Source organism: Scylla paramamosain, chromosome 2, assembly GCF_035594125.1.
Source record: "Scylla paramamosain isolate STU-SP2022 chromosome 2, ASM3559412v1, whole genome shotgun sequence".
Classification (NCBI taxonomy): domain Eukaryota; kingdom Metazoa; phylum Arthropoda; class Malacostraca; order Decapoda; family Portunidae; genus Scylla; species Scylla paramamosain.
This window is the reverse complement of record NC_087152.1, coordinates 8,541,988-8,560,000: the sequence shown is the minus strand read 5'-3', so window position 1 is coordinate 8,560,000 and position 18,013 is coordinate 8,541,988. Positions and strand designations below refer to the sequence as shown.

General features: G+C 37.8%; 1 protein-coding gene across 1 annotated transcript; it reads right to left on the bottom strand.

The window, feature by feature from the left end:
• Window positions 1-3,978: 3,978 nt before the first annotated feature.
• LOC135109682 (DNA polymerase kappa-like) lies at window positions 3,979-17,957 on the bottom strand. Its single transcript, XM_064021230.1, has 8 exons — window positions 17,762-17,957; window positions 11,815-11,912; window positions 11,121-11,287; window positions 10,129-10,244; window positions 8,261-8,550; window positions 8,009-8,095; window positions 7,696-7,820; window positions 3,979-6,445 (listed from the first exon to the last, which is right to left on the bottom strand). The coding sequence occupies exons 2-8, from the start codon at window positions 11,909-11,911 to the stop codon at window positions 5,114-5,116; spliced, it is 2,214 nt and encodes a 737-aa protein (XP_063877300.1). The 5' UTR covers window position 11,912; window positions 17,762-17,957; the 3' UTR covers window positions 3,979-5,113.
• Window positions 17,958-18,013: the final 56 nt, after the last annotated feature.

The window sequence follows — 18,013 nt, the reverse complement described above, 5'->3', positions numbered from 1 at the left end:
ACCACGGAGGAGGAAAATCTTGACATCTGCGTTTGTGCTCGGTCTGACCTGCCCAAGTAAAAGGGAAAGAGAGAGAGAGAGAGGGGAAAGAGAGAGAGAGAGAGAGAGCCCAGCCAGCCAGATGAACACAGACAGACGGACGGAATATAATCCCAGTAATAGTAATAAGATAACGAACACGATCCATGCATACGATCTATCAGTTGGATTAACTCGAGATTCACATCAAGCATCCCCTCGTGCCCTTATCCTGGAGGCTCGCAGGAGAAGGAAGAGGAGGAGGAGGAAAGCAATACTCACCAACCAGCTGTATTCCGGGACTATTCTATTCTCTCTCTCTCTCTCTCTCTCTCTCTCTCTCTCTCTCTCTCTCTCTCTCTCTCTCTCTCTCTCTCTCTAATCAGCACAGCACCAACGGAACAGCTGCTCTAAGCAATCACACCTCTCTATACTTGGGCGTGTCAGGGTATCTGCACGCTGAACGCTGAAGTCTGCTGTGATAGTTACTCTGTATGACCAGACAGCTGCCCTCGCTACATTGCCTAGGGTGGTAATAATAAATGCTCTCTCTCTCTCTCTCTCTCTCTCTCTCTCTCTCTCTCTCTCTCTCTCTCTCTCTCGGGGCAACATTCATAACCTGGCTGCTTCATCCCCTTCATCTTGCTTTCAGGGGGCGGCGGGACCGTGGTGACCTTGATGAATTATTGTGAAGCAGACGTTTTCTCTTCCTGTAATACTTTCCCCCTCCCTTTCCTTTCCTTTCCCGAAATTTCACCTCAACTCCATGCATCTCTCTCTCTCTCTCTCTCTCTCTCTCTCTCTCTCTCTCTCTCTCTCTCTCTCTCTCTCTCTCTCTCTCTCTCTCTCTCTCTTTGTTTTTCTTTACCTTTTGATGGTGGAGGAGTAATTTTGACAGTGATTATGAAAGATGCATACAAAGTTTCATACACACACACACACTGTTTATAGAGATACTACTGTATGTAATATGTCCATGAATCACTATCTTTACTATCTAATCCTGTCATTTATCTTTTTTGCTCATCTATGTATTTGAACCCTACTACATATCCATTTAATTATCTATATTATTAAAAGTGTCTGGTTCGTTTGTCAGCTTATGTCTGTGTGTTCATCTGTTTGCCTGTTTCACACTTAAGCTAGACACAAGCCCTAGTTTTAAATCAACAGCAACACTATCTAGCAAAGAGATGACACTTTGCATTGAGATATAATGAAAAGTAAGATGTAAATCAATCAATCAGCCAATAAATAAATAAAATCCTGTGTCTATTAAAAATTATGCCACATGGATCATTCAAGAGACAGCAGGATAAAGTGTGGCTGGCAAGATTTCCTTTTAGTCTATGTCCATTTTCCCAAAGATTAAGTTTTTTGTAATTAGTGCAACAGTGTCATTTTTACAAAGGCACTTAGTATAATGTTATTACATAAGAATAGTGCTTTGTTTGGTCGGAGCACAAGTTACCACAATAACTATACAAATGTCCAGTTTCTCCTCCATCCTTTGGTACTGGCTTTGAGAGAATTGGTCTGGTGCAAACAGGCAGGAAAACAAGCCAGGTTTGCCCATAATTATTCAACAAGCCATTCAACTACATTCACAGTGTCATCAACACCCCATGCAATCCACCCTAACAAATGCTCAAAATTCCATTTTCCTACCAAGCAACAAACACAGTCTTTCACAATATGGGACAAATGTGACACTATACGTACATGCTCACTCACAACATACAGCACAAGGATTATACCCCAACACTGCACAGAGAGCATCATAGTGTCTAAAGGAAGGCTGTACATTTCCTGCAGTTAACCTATTAGTGGAACTGTGGTGGACAAGATGTTGTGCTGCAGATAAAGTGACAGCAGGGGCCACATTACAAGGGTGGGAGTGGGAACACAGCCACACTAGAGTATGTACATTCCACATATATCAGGGAATTATTACTGTTAAAGTTCCCAAGTCAATAACATCATGTGATAACTAGTGCTGAACCAGAATGTGTGTGTGTGTGTGTGTGTGTGTGTGTGTGAATTTAAGTTGAAATTTTAATTATGTACTTTCCCTTGACATGCTTAATGAATGATGGTGGGGGAGGGGAAGAGCAAAGAAAAACATCCACACCACTAACTCTCTCAAGTCTTTGACATCTAGAGCATTGATATTTCCACTGTATTGCAACAAGTGATCACCTGTACTACACTTCTATGCCTAAACCATCAATATGCCATCTAAAAAGGTGTTTTCCAGTTTGTGTAATCAGATATCACAATTGTCAGAAATCATCATCCATTGTGGATATATGTTCCCCCTCTCATAAAATGCTATGCATGCTGCATAACCATGACACTGCCTGCCTTCAAACACATAGATATCAGTGACAATGCAATAGTACTACAGTACAATAATGTTCTTCTCTGGGCACAAAAAGAAGCATGGTCTTTATTTATGGCCTGCAAGGGAAGAATTCTTCACTAACAAGTTTCCACAGTACTCAAGAATAATCGGTAATAATTAAGATTTATTACTGATGCACATATTCCTTTTGATACTAAAGTGTACATTACCCAGAAAACACCTGCAGAGAGAGCACATATCTTCTTAATATTAGTGTTGGCATGAAACATCCTAATAGTTTTTTTTTTTTTTTTTTTTTTTAGATATAAAGAGCTATGCAAAAATATGCCATCAAACATAACTAATATGTTGTTAAGTTCTCAGTTACCCAATACTTTCATTCTATCTATTCAAAACTGTATGTATACTCTTCTAGGTATGGTAGCATATCTGCACCTTTACCTAAACTGACTGGACTTGTATTACTTTCTACGCTATTCCTCCAAAAACAAGCAAAAAATAACAGCCTTATCTAGTGACAGCTTGATGTTATGGCAGTAGTTTTCTTGCAAGACTCAGGACACTTTTTTTCCTCAAGTCTTCACAGTCAATGTTATGCACAGTTTCAATATTAACAAGGCTTGTGAAGAGTCAAAGAAACATAGAAAAATAAGAAAAAGATTAAAAGAGCTGCTCCTCCTCTGGATGATAATTCTTGTTGGTTCATAAGACTGGCAATACATGAGCTAGATTTTCTGTAATTAGCACTGTGTTAAAAAGAATATGGTGGCATAGTTAATTAAATGAAATTTTTGCATTGGAAAAAATTTTGTATATACGCTAAAACAATGAAGAACTTAAAACACAAAACTGACATGACAGGAACTCAAAATCTTTATCCCAAGAGGCATTATACATGATGTTACAAGGTTACATTCCCTATTTTTCCTTGGGTAATTTTGCCTGCCCTGTCACAAAAGCAAAAACAAAAACAAAAATAATAATCAGGGGTGACAAACCATCAACTCATTTCATGTCATGCTCTCCTTTTGGAACAATACAGAAATAATGAGATTTTAATCTAAAGGCATGGTAAATGTTTATCCCTGAGGAGTACCTTAGAAGGGGACAGAGGCCCTGACATGGAGGTATAAAATATTGGAGGGCATCAGATGTAAGGACTAAATAACTATCAGGAACCAAAGTAATTTTTGGAACTTTTTTACCTCCAGTTACCATCCATGAAAAACACAAGTAACCATATCATAAGGTGAAATCCTGTGAGGAAAGGGAAGGAATTACATTCTGTAAGGGAAAAGGAATGCATATGTTTAGTAATGTGCTAATAGTACACCTTTTCCCAAGCTTTAAACAGTGGCTGCCATCAAGATGCCAAAACTTGTAGTTTTCAATCAAAATATTCTGTATATACTCAAGCAGTGTTCTTCTCATCTTGAGCTTGCTTGCTCGGATTGAAAATTAAAAGAAAGAATTCATAAGATGGCATATGATAAGGTAGAAAACACCAGCCTTCATTTCTGGAGAAGACCAGTCACCACCACATAGTTTTATGTAACTATTGGTAATGTAGAGAGTAGTCAAAGCAAAACATGGTAGTAAAATAGAAATTTATTTCATAACAAAAAAGTTTGTATTATCACAGCAAAATCAACTCACACCGCAAGTTTCTACCAATCTGGAAAGGAATCCCTGCAGTGCATCACATCTGTTATCACATTTCTGGCAGTTGCACAATGTTTTATATTTTTGTCATGACTAGTTCCAAATACAATGATAACTGCAACATATAGTGAGGCTGATGTCTGGATGCACCAACATAAGTAATGAGAAACAAGTCTCTATATATTTTCTTCCTCATATGATCAGTTTTGAGCTAGCATTATTTCTGAAGATGGATATAAATTAATGGAAGAACATAATATATAGACCCCTAGCAGGGGTTGTGGGCACACCCTGCATTTGCTGTGGTCTCAGGATTGGGGTATGGAGTAGGTGCAGGATAGGGAACAGTCTCATTATGAAGTGGCATGGATAAACCAGCATATGCTGCTGAGTGTTGATATTAATGTGCATGGCCAGCTGTGCTGTGCCTGGACTCCTGGGGTATAATAAGGTGGACCACAAGACTGTCCTCTTCCACCAAGAGTCAACAGGCCTATGAGTGTGTGTGTGTGTGTGTGTGTGTGTGTGTGTTGCCATCCCATGTGGGACTGCCAGCCTGGACAGATTCAAAAGTAGATCTTCATACTGTATAAAGTAAAAATTTATGCAAGTTAGTTAATTTTATAATATATACATATACTGCAATATATACATATATGTACTAAATTATTCAAAATTTAGTGTATGTATCTTCTTAGCATAATATAAAGGTCACTAATACATATGTATCTTCTTAGCATAATATAAAGGTCATCAGTAAAATACTTTGAATTCATTACTACAGTGCTTAGCAAATCTGAGTAGACTAAACCACTTTCTGAAATAGAACAAGATGTTTTAGCCATTTTCATAAGTAGATATTTATAGAAATTCTTTAAGCCTTACTATTCTTTCAAGTGAAAGCCAAAATAGGTACAAACTCTTTACCAATAATTAGACATCTTAATATTCACTTTACCTCTATAGAGTGTCATCATTTACTGTACTAGCATCTACCATAGAACCAATTCTTTTCTAAAACACAAATTTGATAACAGCAGAAACAAGAATAAACTATACACCTTATTATCAAGAGCTAAAATATCTATCCAGGGTATTGAATCCACTTTTAGTTTTTTTATGGATATGAGACTCTGCATTCCCTTTCCTCTTCCTACTGCTTTGATTTTTGGCCATTTCTGTCTTCTTGGGTCTGGTAGTTTCTTGTTGATGACTGCTTTCCTGAAGAAGTTCACTGATAGCACTTTTATTGAGGCATTCATCCATATGTTTGTTAAGGGCTGTCATGTCACAGAAGCTCCTCTGCTCACACACAGGACATAGGAAGTTCTGATTCAAGCTAGAGGTGGTGGGATCAATGTTACTCTCACAATTGTTCAAGTGGAATACATCACTGGGAATTTCATTGTCTTCACTACTTTCTTCACTTTCTACACTTTGTTCTGAATTTTTCTGGATACCTGTATCGTCCTTAAAACTATTGTTGTCTATGCTAGATTTTCGTAGAGAGGGAGAAGAGTGGATCTCGAGACAAGTATCAAGGTGTTTGTTGAATTCTTCTAAGCTCTCTACATGAACCAGTTCCTCACATACTGAACATTCATACACTTCTGTCCTTGTGGGTTCTTCTGCTGGTTTTGATGGTTTAGGCTTTGATAGGAAGTTTTCTATTGAAATATCTTTTTTCTGAGAAAAGTCTGTCTTTGCTGTCACTGGTGAGCTCCTTTCCAGGGTATTGTCTGATTTAATCATCACATTTTCCATTATTATTTCTTTCTGTGAGTGATGGGATTCTTGTTCGCTTTGAGAAAATGTAGTTGAGGAAGATGCCTTGGGTTGTGCAGCTTGGGAGAACATCTGGGTGAGTGTAGCCTGGCGTCTCTGGCCCACTTCTGAAGAGTACATTAAAGAGGACATGCGCACACCCAGCAACCTTAGGGAGAGAGGTTGTTCTGTTGCTACATTCATCTCATGCAGGAGGAGTCGTTTGATGCCAGCAGCCATGACCTCAGGGCAGCGGGTGGCCTCACTAAGGGTCTGGGCACGGGTCCTTATCTGGAAATCTATTGTTTTAAATTTAAGTGTCAACACCTTTCCAACAATGTCCTTCTCTTGCATGTCCTCTGCTAACTCTTGACACAAGTCTACAGATAATTTAAATAAAGTTTGTCTATCAGACGTTCCCTTGAAGGTGGTCTCTGTGCTGATGGACTTTCGGTCTCTTTCAGTCCAGGCAGAGAGGGTTGAGTGACCCAGACCAAGTGCTATGGTGAGGAAGTTTTCATAATTTGTTTCAGAGAAGAGAAGTTTAAGAAGCCCTCGTTTTTCCATAAGGTGGCCACACTGTGTGATGTCCAGTGCTTGGAGGTGCTGCTCCATCACATTCCCAATGCCAGATACCTGAGCAGAATACATAATTTTTAAATCTCTTACATAAACTTTTATAACACACATGTCTGCAAAGATAATATATGTACAAAACAATGAGTATCACACTTCAGTACATATGAATAGCATGGCAGTCTAGTGGTAGGTATGCTTTCCTTTCAACTAAAATCAGATATGTAAGATATACCAGTGGAGACAATATGGGTGACTTCCAATTTAAAATACAACCAATATACAGGTATTAGATCGTTTTTTGTGTGTGTGTGTGTGTGTGTGTGTGTGTGTGTGTGTGTGTGTGTGTGTGTGTGTGTGTGTGTGTGTGTGTGTGTGTGTGTGTGTGTGTGTGTGTGTGTGTGTGTGTGTGTGTGTGTGTGTGTGTGTGTGTGTGTGTGTGTGTGTGTGTGTGTGTGTGTCATTGTGTGGACACTTCCTTTAAAAGCAAGAAGCATAGGAACAGCTAATCTTAAAAAGGCTTTTATAAGGCAGATTTGATCAGCATAACTTCTCCTTAATTTCTGATTTATACTACTGTGTTCACATTATTGCAGTAAGTAAATTTTCCTCCAATGCAGATCTTACGCATGGAAAGCACAGTTTCAGAATATAGATCAAAACCAGGGTTGGAATACACATCTTTAATGCGCCATTTTGGACTTTACATGTTCCATCATTAAGTATAAAAAGATCAAATAATTTCAAACAACAAAAAAGGAAAAAGTATACATTAAAGCATACATACTACAACATTAGATTAAGTGTTAGGCAAAGAAAGACTTACAGGTGATGAATGAAGCTAAAACACCACACTGAACTCATTAAAAACAGAGGAGTGGAACTGAGGAATCAAGCTCCCCAATCATGATATATATATATATATATATATATATATATATATATATATATATATATATATATATATATATATATATATATATATATATATATATATATATATATATATATATATATATATATATATATATATATATTTTTTTTTTTTTTTTTCCCTTTTCATTATTATTTCAAATTGTCTTATCGCTTTTAAGGCCTGATGATGGAACATAAAGACTCCGAAATTAACACTGAATATGTATATTCTAACGCTGGTCTTGATCTTCAATCAATTTTCTTTTATGAGATAAGTATGAACATTTAGAATAGTCTAAATAGATTGTTTTTAACATGTACACGAAGGGTTATGCAATGTTCATCTGAGATCTGCATTTTGACATTTTCATTCTGATATCTGCTGCTACACTAACCTTACGAATGGGCAAGGAGGATATGAACTCAAGGATGCGGTCACGGTCTGGAGGAAGGTAATACTGGCCATTGGGTTTGTTTAAGTCACTACAGACTTTGGCCAGTCGTGTGTTGGCAGCAATACCTGAAATTGAACATTTTGTTTACAAATAATTCCTTTTTTGTTGTGAGCTTCTAGTGATTTTCTCCTTTAAGATCCATTCTGCTGTTTGGAAAAGTGAAAGTTGTGCTCCCTTACTGTTTCCAGACTTATTATGAAAATGAAAATGAAGAGAACCTAAAAACCTAACACACTTAAGTTTCTGCACTCACCTGCACTTGCTGTGAGCTGAGTTTTGACCTCTATTTTGTGCCTCATTTCATTTACCACTGCCTGTGCCAACTGCTCATGGTTGTCTCCTGTGAAGATGGCACAAGGTATTCATTTATCAAGCAATAATGAAATGACACACAAGAAATAAGACACTCATTCATTAGTGTCCTCATCCAAATGAGAGAGAAGAATTAATTTGCAAGAAATAATACAGAATACAATGCCAAAAAAAGGGGTAACTTGTTGCTCACCATCATCCTCATCCACATAAAGGGATGAGTTTTTCTGGAGATAGTCCGTGATGTCAAGATAAGCCTCATCCAGGGACATGGGGCTGAACCCAGGGTCGTAATGGGAGAACACTTCCCGAACCTCCTGACTCACTGCTCTGTACTTGGAAAAGTTTGGAGGTACAATCGTCAGCTCAGGGCACAGCTTCTTGCCGATGAATCCTGGCATGGCAGCCCGCACCCCAAATTTGCGGGCAGCATAGTTGCTGGTGCTGAGCATGCCTGTGCTGCCCACTGCCATGGGTTTGTCCCTGCAAAGATTTATTCAATTAGTTACTTTACTACATTGTTCAAGTATGCCATGGTACATTTGCTATAACCCAAGAAATACTAAGAAAAGATGAAACATGAAAGAAGGAATATGAAACAACAAAAACAGAAGAAGGAAGAAATGAAGGAGGAAGTAAGAAAATAGAAAGAGTAATGAGGGAGGAAGAACATAAATATGAGAACAGGTACCAAGATTACAATAAGCAACCACAACCAGATAGATTAGACACAAGAAGAGACCACCATGGAGAATAACAAGATACAGAGTCATCACAAGACTAACAGATAGCAGACCTGGAAAGTAGCAGCAGATTACCGAAGGAAATGTCCAGGTGGCTATCACAAAATTTGTAGACAAAGAAAGCAGAAAATTACCAGGCAGCTAATGATATAGACAAGATGGACAGCAGCCACAACAGATGTATAAACTTCAACTCCTTGTTTCTGAATGAATGATGATACAATTTACCAAAAAAATAATGGAAAATAAATCTTACAGCAATGAAAGTCTTGTTGGAGCAAAAAAGTCACTCTTTCATAAGGTATGTTATGTCACATAGGAAATGGGAACTGACAGTTGAAGAGAGGCATCAGACCAGAGAGAGTCAAGAAAGGCAAGCCACTTGTCAGAGTACTTATAAATAAAGCCTAACAGTTGTAATGCAGTCATAAAATGTTAAGGTTATGTATGGAGAAGGGGGATTGGGTATTTATAAGATGTGTTTTGTTATGAAATGTTAATGGCATGATGAACTTTGAATAGGAAATATGATATCAAAGTGATTGTAACATTAATTATAAATTATCTAAAGAGAAATAAAGCCAATTTTAAGTCATTTTATTACAGAGCAATGGATGTTTTGCGCAGCAGTTGAATGTTGAATATGATTGCATAAGTTGTAAGTATATGGTATTAATTAAGTAAAATGCATAAAACTTATTGCATTCCTTCAATCCTTAAAAGCCTCTTTGTCAAGGTCAAAAGAGATTAAGCCACATAGAAGCTTGACATAATATTAAAGTGGATGATTTGCAAGGGTTATGACTATATTTGTTTTCCTTAGGATGTTTTCCTTTGACTTGTTGCCAACAATGGCGAAAATAAGAAATTATACATATGTGTGGTTTTATATCAAAACAGTACATATACTTCTAATAACCATGAGCAGGAAAATCTTAGGAGGAGGCAAGTGGCCCCATTATCTCAGACCTCTGGACACCCATGGATGCCATACTCTTAAATGTGAACCATCAATGCACCTTTAAGGCCCAAGACGCCTTGATACTCCATAGTCTAAAATTACAATGGATGGAGGGATATATATCTATTGTGTGGTTGAATTTTGATAACATAATAACAGAGAATGAAAATCAGCTATCAGTGAGACTGGGATACAAGGACCCCAGTATAAATGGTTCCATTATGACATCTTACAAACAAACAACCACTCAATCTAACCATTTGGTGAATAATCCCACAAATAATGACAATGGTAATGAATTATGATAATAAAGATGATAATGATCAATGGTAATGAGAATGATGAAACACTACAAACCTCAGAGATGGATCATCCCGCATCTCCACAGCAGCATAAAACATATCCATGTCAACATGTACAATAGTGTGGCTCAGATCCCGCTCAGCCTCCAGCTCCTGTATCAGCTGGTCCATCTGTCAAGGTATAGCAAGGATACTCTTCTGCTACCAAATTATTATTCTGCTCAGCCTCAAGCTTCCATACCAGCTGGTCTATCAGTCAAGGGAGCGTAACAAGGATATTTTTTTATGCTACTAAATTATTAGTTTCACTAACATTATGAAAGGTAAGTTACATAGCTTCAAGCTTTCAAGCAGTCTTAACTAAAAAAAAGATTAAGAACATAAATTTTCAAAAAAGTAGGAAGAAAGTAGGAAACTGATAAACTAATAAAAAATGTAGGATAAGTGCATGCCTGTAGGGGTATTTTTCATAAATACATAGCCCTCTAACATCAATAAGGATTGATCCTGGCTCCAGGATTCCCAGCTTGCACACAGAATCAGAGTGATTGCAACTGACACTGAATTGGTGAGTAGTGTAAAATTGCTGAAACACCTCAAGGTTGAAATCTGTGAGTTGAAAACACTAGACAAAGTAAAGTGGTGTTGGTAGAGGCCCCTTTTGCTGGTGGAAGTGATTTACTACTACTGCAATGACTGCTTTCTACTCCTGCAAGAGGGATTTGTACAGTTTTCAGAGTTATGGGATAGAGAAAAAATTAATAAAATAAATAATAAAAAAATAAAAATTAAAAAAAAATAAAAATTAAAAAAACTGAAACTTTAGGATTAGAGCAGAAATAGTAGGAGCAGGATAAGTATATAGGAAAAATAGGACACATAAAACTTGAAAGACAGAAAAGTTTTCCATTTTTCTTTTCTTTTTTTTTCACTATGTTGTAGAGAATAGACCATGTTATGCCCAGAGTGTATAACTATGAAATGAAAGGGTATATTATTCATTCTGTCCCTCTTGTCTCACAATTCATGAGCATATAATAGTGGTACCTGCTTAGTGGCTTTCTCAGTCTGCTCTTTTGTGAAGGAAGCTGCTTCCTTCTTCATGACCTCCAGTTTCTCATTAAGATGCTGCTGATGTTTTTGTTTGTGTTGATAAAAGCGTGACCCCTCAGAAGCACGTTTGATGATTTCATTGATCTTCTCAGTGTCAAGACCTGAGGGAAGTATGAGAATGTCCTATGTCCAATGCTCACAGGCTACACCAGCTATAGTAAATTTTTTCTACAGATTAACATTAACAAAATATACCATAATTCATAATTACTGTATATATCTATATCCGTTTAATGGTACTCCATTTCTAGCAAATTTTATATCTGATTTTTATTACTCATTAACCACATTACATACTGAAAGAATACAAAAAATCTAAAGTTAGACATAATTCACACATAATGATGAGATCACATGAACTAGGTAATGAGTAAAATATTTTAACATGAAGAACTAATCATGGTACAAATCCCTTATGTAATGCAAATGCTGCCCACTGAATACTGAGTGGCATTAGCTGGAGCAATAAAGGTCTGAGGTATGCTGCTGCTCACTGGAATCAGATTGTAAAGTCATCTTACAGATGTCCAAATACTCATACATATAAAATCACTGTGAGAATGTTCTTTTTTTTTTTTTTTTATGTAGAAGATTATGAAAAGTATCACCACATGCCCAGACTACTCACCCTCCATACCAGCCTTGTGAGTGTTGAGAGAGAGGTTCTTGGGTCCAGATGAGGCATCCATTGTTCCCTTCAGTTCTGATTTTTTTGTGACAGCCATACTGTGAAACAGTACACATTATGTTTACTTGCAGATTTAAAAGCACATCTCAAAAAGGTAAGACTTTCTTTTTCTACCCTTTCAGTTGATCATTGAAAAATTGCTATAACTACATGCAAGTTTTTTTTAACTCAATGACCCTGACAAATGTAAAAATGTCAAAGAATATTTGTAGTATCACTGCAATGACTTCATACATGTGATTTATCATAATAATCTTTTAAAAGTCCAGTATAACCCTAAGATATGGCAGGTATTTCAAGACCATAACATTTTGACAATTATTCTAATTTTAACAAAAATTTTCAGGGCCATGCCTTAAAAGACAGCTAAAATTCTTTTTTTTTTTTTCATTGGTGTTGCTGCCAGAAAATACATAAAATCAGACACTGGCTCAGTCCCAGGTGGTAATTTTTAAGGATTTTTGTTGCTATTATTAATTTTTGACAGATAAATTTAGATAAGGTGCTTTAAATATTGAAATCTGAGACACAGGGACAACCATACTTACATGCTGTTTATTGTACTCAACCTTCAATCAAATAAAAAGAGGTTTCCAAATTGCTACATCATGAAGCATGACCACCACTTGTACAGGTAATGTAACATGAACTGTCACTGGCCATGTCCAAAGTGCACTGTTCTTTTCAAAATCAATCATCCCAGCACTGCTCTTTTGGCATGAATGCCGGTCAACTCGACCCATTGTCAACTCAACCCATTTGAAAAGAAATAAGCTGAATGCAAGTGTTACTCCACCCATTGTCAACTCAACCCATTTGAAAAGAAATAAGCTGAATGCAAACGAGCTGAATGTGAAAGTATCACAAGGTTTGAAAAGAAACAAACTGAATACAACAGTGTCACAAGGTGTGAAAAGAAGCAACCTGAATGAGACAGATCATATATATACATTAAAATTACTATATGTACAATAAAGTTGTAGTTGATGGTCCAAGTTGGTACTGCAAAATAGTCCGAGTTGGTTTACCAGGAAAACCTTTCTTAACACAAGTCACTTAAAAATTCAATTTTTGATCATGTTTATATTTCCAGGGACCTAACTTATCAGCAGTGGCAGGAACTACTTAAGAGGCATTCATCAAATGCCACATCCCGAAATACTCACACAACAAATGCAAATGATAATCACACCCAAGCCTCATCTGACTCTCAAGCTGCTCCTATTCATCTAGCCACTACCAGTACCAATGTAACCCAGGGTTCTGCCAATCCAAGACATGCATGGACAAACAACCTCTTTTCACTCTCTCCATTTTGTACATGTAAATGTCAACTCTATCCAATCATTTTAATTATATTTTTTTATTTGTTGTATGATTACAACATTAGTGTTAGGTTTAAATGAAATAGGGATGCTACCTTCAATATCTTCTATTGCCAAACCTAATTATACCTTTATTAGAAAGGATGTTGAGGGCAATGTCTGTACACATGGTGTTGGTATGTACATTTTAAATTTTGTAGAAATTAACACCCACATTCCTAACACCCTTACTATTCACCTAACAGACTTTGATATATATATATATATATATATATATATATATATATATATATATATATATATATATATATATATATATATATATATATATATATATATATATATATATATATATATATATATATATATATATATATATATATATATATTTATGGACATAGAGTGAAATGAAATAGCATCGAATACATGAGACAAATGTGTTTGAAGAATCATGTTTGCGAATGTTCAAATTGATGACCATTATTGTCCAGACAACGCTGATAACGCGCACCAAGGGATTCGCAAACGTCGCGAAACATGTCATTAGGAATATCACGACATTGTCTTTCAATTTCTAATTTCAATGCATCAATTGTCCTTGGTTTGTTGGCATAAATGTTGTCTTTTAAGTATCCCCATAAAAAAAAGTCCATGGGTGTTAGGTCTGGGGAACGCGCAGGGTATTCAATGGGGCCCCTTCGTCCAATCCATGTGTCAGGAAACACTGCATCAAGGTAAGCTCGTACATCGCGATGGTAGTGGGGAGGTGCTCCATCTTGCTGAAAGTAAATATCGCTGTCTTCACCAAACATCTCTGTAATTTGTGGACCAACAAATTCCTGAAGCAAGTTGAGGTAGCTCTCACCATTGACAGTTTCGTTGAAAAAGAAAGGTCCTATGATGCCCAATGCGGATATTCCACACCACACTGTTACTCCTGGTAAGTTTACATGGCGTTCAATTGTTACGTGAGGATTTGCAGGACACCAGTACGTGCAATTATGGCGGTTAATGGTACCGTTTAATTTGAAGGTTGCTTCATCGCTCCACACAATTTTGTGTGCAAACTCGACATCGTCTGCACATTTTGCCAGGTACCATTCACAAAATTCGACTCTCCGGTCAGGATCGTCTTCGTTGAGAGCTTGACACAGCCTTGGAATGTTGCATTTCCAATGCAGACGCTTCATGATGCGGTTTACGCTATCTTTTGAGATGTGGGTTTCCCGAGCAGTTTGGCGAAGTGATTTCTGTGGTGATCGAAGGAGTGTTTCCTGCACCTGCAGTTCTTTTCCAGGGGACGTAGATGTCCGTGGTCGTCCTGAAAGTTTATTGTTGATATTCTGAACGGTTCCATCTGCTTCAAATTTGTCTCTGATGCGGGCAATGGTCCGACGCGTGGGTGGCGGTTTTGCAAATTGATTTGTGAACTGGCGTTGCACTTCAGTGGCGTTTTCGGTCTTCCAATAGCATTTCAGGACAAACTTTCTTTCTTCGAAACTAAGTTGATTTCCTGCCATAGCTTCAGTAATTCAGGATATCTGCAACACAAAAAAAGACTGAGTACATTTATAATAGTCATCAATTTGAACATTTGTCTCATGTATTCGATGCTATTTCATTTCGCTCTATGTTCATAAATAAAGGTTTTCTCGTCATTCAAAGAGTGAGTACATTTTTTTGAGACACCCTATATATATATATATATATATATATATATATATATATATATATATATATATATATATATATATATATATATATATATATATATATATATATATATATATATATATATATATATATATATAATTTCAGTGTACCAACCTCCATCTTACAATCCACTTGACAATCAAATTTATTTAATTTTATTTATAATTTCTGCTTAGATAGAGATCATCCTCATGGGCAATTTTAATCTACCATCTGTAAAATGGAATCATCATATTATCTGTGCTGGTCTCTCCTTAATTGATTCATTATTTTATGACTGCTTTCTTTTCTTAGTACTAACCCAGATAGTTGCTGAACCAACATACAACCCATCTGGCAATATTATCAACTTAATACTTGTTTTTGATATTGACAGGATTGGTGATGTTGATGTTCTTCCACCATTCCCTAATTGTGGCCATAGTCCAATACTATCTTCTTATCTTTTCCAAGGTTCCCATAACAGTTCCAATTCTCATTAATAAAGCTATGGCACCATGGTAGGTATAATGATATTTGCAGGTACCTCAACACTGTCAAGTGGGATCTTGAATTTATGTACTTAAATGCAGATTAAGTGGGTCTTTTTTTTTTTTAAAGCATTGTTAATCCATTCATTGAGAGATACATCACATCTAAACACATTTCCACTTCTTCAGATCTACCTTGACTTGACTCTTTATTTAAAAGTTCAAAGATCATACTTGAAGAAAATTTATAAATTTGTACATCACCAATACAGTAGAAATTCTCTCCCGGTATCCTTAGCCTTAACCCAATTTAATAATGTCAATTATCATTTAAAAAATTATGCTGCTACTGCCCAATCCAATTATGAAATCTCTATTGTATATTTACTCACTACCAACTCCAAAGAATTTCATGCTAACATCCGAAGAAAGAAGGTTGGTGCCCTTGCTGTTGGTCCATTCATGTCCCCAACTGGAGAACTAAACATGTGATCCTAGAGCTATGTCTGAATTGCTGGCTGCATCCTTTGCATCTGTTTATACCTCTGTTAATCCTGATTCTCCCTCTACTCACCAGGTATCTGATACTATTATCTCTGATCTCGACATTTCTATCAATGACGTTTTAGCTATCAACCAATGTTGATATTTTGGATGACTGTCTGCTCAAAGTCAACAATTATGTTTGTTGGGTCTGGATAAAGCTCAATCTTGTGGCAGCAATCCATGACTGCTTGCAACAGGGTTTCATATGTACCTTGCATTTTAGTCTGCAGACAAGCAAAAACAGTAGAAACTCCAGCATTACCAACTGAGATGCATATTACATAAAGCTGTAGAAATCCAAGTGGAGCCATTGCATAGTTGCCATCCATCAGCCATGTATCAGCTGAAGCAAGTAACTGCAGTGATTAATCAGAACCAAACACAATGATGTGGTTGCCAGTGTCTGATTCATTGTCATGCTTTGTCCGACCGCCGTTTACCCGCACTTGGTGACCAAGCAGCCGATAGCAAGCGGCCAGGACAACCCCTTTGGGGGGACGACAGGGTAGTGGGCAGAGCCAGCACTACTCACATCTACCGTCTTCAACGGCACAGGTGATGCAAAACCTACATGCCGAAGTCGCCCCCGACAGGATTCCGGTTCTGAGGACGCCACCCTCAGCCAGGCGGTTGGCTACCTGAGCTACTAGGCCCGCCGCAGCACGAAACATCAGCTCACAGACTACGAGCTCTGCTAGGATGCCCTGGGTCCTTAAGACGAGCACAGAGGCTCTATGCCCCGCCCCTTGGACCCGGGGGGGACTGGTACCGCATCCGCACCATGTACCCCATTATCAAAGCCTATAAACCCACTGGTATTTGAAGGCAGGAAGAGCACAACCCCCCCCCCACCAGTGGGCCATCATCCCGGAAACGCCAGAGTGACTACCGCTGTCGAGGGTAAGTGGGTTTGACCCACCGACTCGGCAAATCACCCTGACAGCCTACCACCCCAACGAGATAGAGAACTCGAAGGAGCAGAAGGACTCCGGATCAGTGAAACTGTTCTAGGCTCCGAAGCCTGGCGGAACCCCATTACTCTATGAACGTTCATTGAGAAGGGAGGATGGAATATTTGTCCAACTCCCCGCCTCACATTCATCTCGCGGGGAAGCACTTTAGCCGTAGGCCCAATCCATAAGGCTTGTTCCTACGTTTCCAGCGGGCGCCACTAGGAGGTAGACTTCCCCAGTAACCAAATCTCAAGGAGGTTTTTCACATCACTCGGGGAGTCACGGCATGACACCATCCCGGGACCTCCAGGAGCTGCATTAGTTGTCCATTTTTCAGTAAGTTTGAGATCCTCAAATCATTTTGGTACTTGTGAATAGTTTTTTTAACCTTTGGTTACACAAAGTTCTCTTTATGATGTCCTCGCTTGGAAGTAACGCCTTATCTTCAGCTGATAAGTCATCCAGCTTATCTATTTATTTGGCTAGGTTTATCTTCTGTTTCTGCTGCTTTTCTCTTCATGTTGCTGATACATTTTGAGGCTGAAATAGCTGGTCTCAAGATACTGGTTTAGTTACTGATTCAGGAGTTATTGGGATAGCCATTCATGGTACTTTGAAAAACTAAGTTCCAAAGTTCTGGATGTAACATTATTGTGTCATTTTTACCTATTTTTCACTCGTGTTATTTTTACCGTGTCATTGTTACCGTTCATCATGTTACAGATAAGCGTTGGTATTAACCATGGGTCAAAACACTTAAGTTACTTTCATATTATCCCTATATCTTAGCTTGAGTCCTGTAAAATTAGGTCCTCAGTTCCAAACAGAACACATACGTAGTACATATACATGATATTGCAATAAGGTTACAACTACGAACCTAAGCGACGTCTTGATACAGTTATTCCGTCTTCTTAAGGGATTGAGTGAAGGCAATAAAAGATGACTGTTATGACAGACAAACGTCTGATAGACAAATCAAAGGCTGTGCCACCCAGGGCCAGTTGTCAGTGTAAATTCAACACGGCACACTCGTCCTCCTTCCCGCCACTCATCCGGCTGTTTCGTGTTTACACTTGACATGTGACGTCATCAAGAGATTGCTGGCCTTTCTAAAATATTTGCTCTTCCA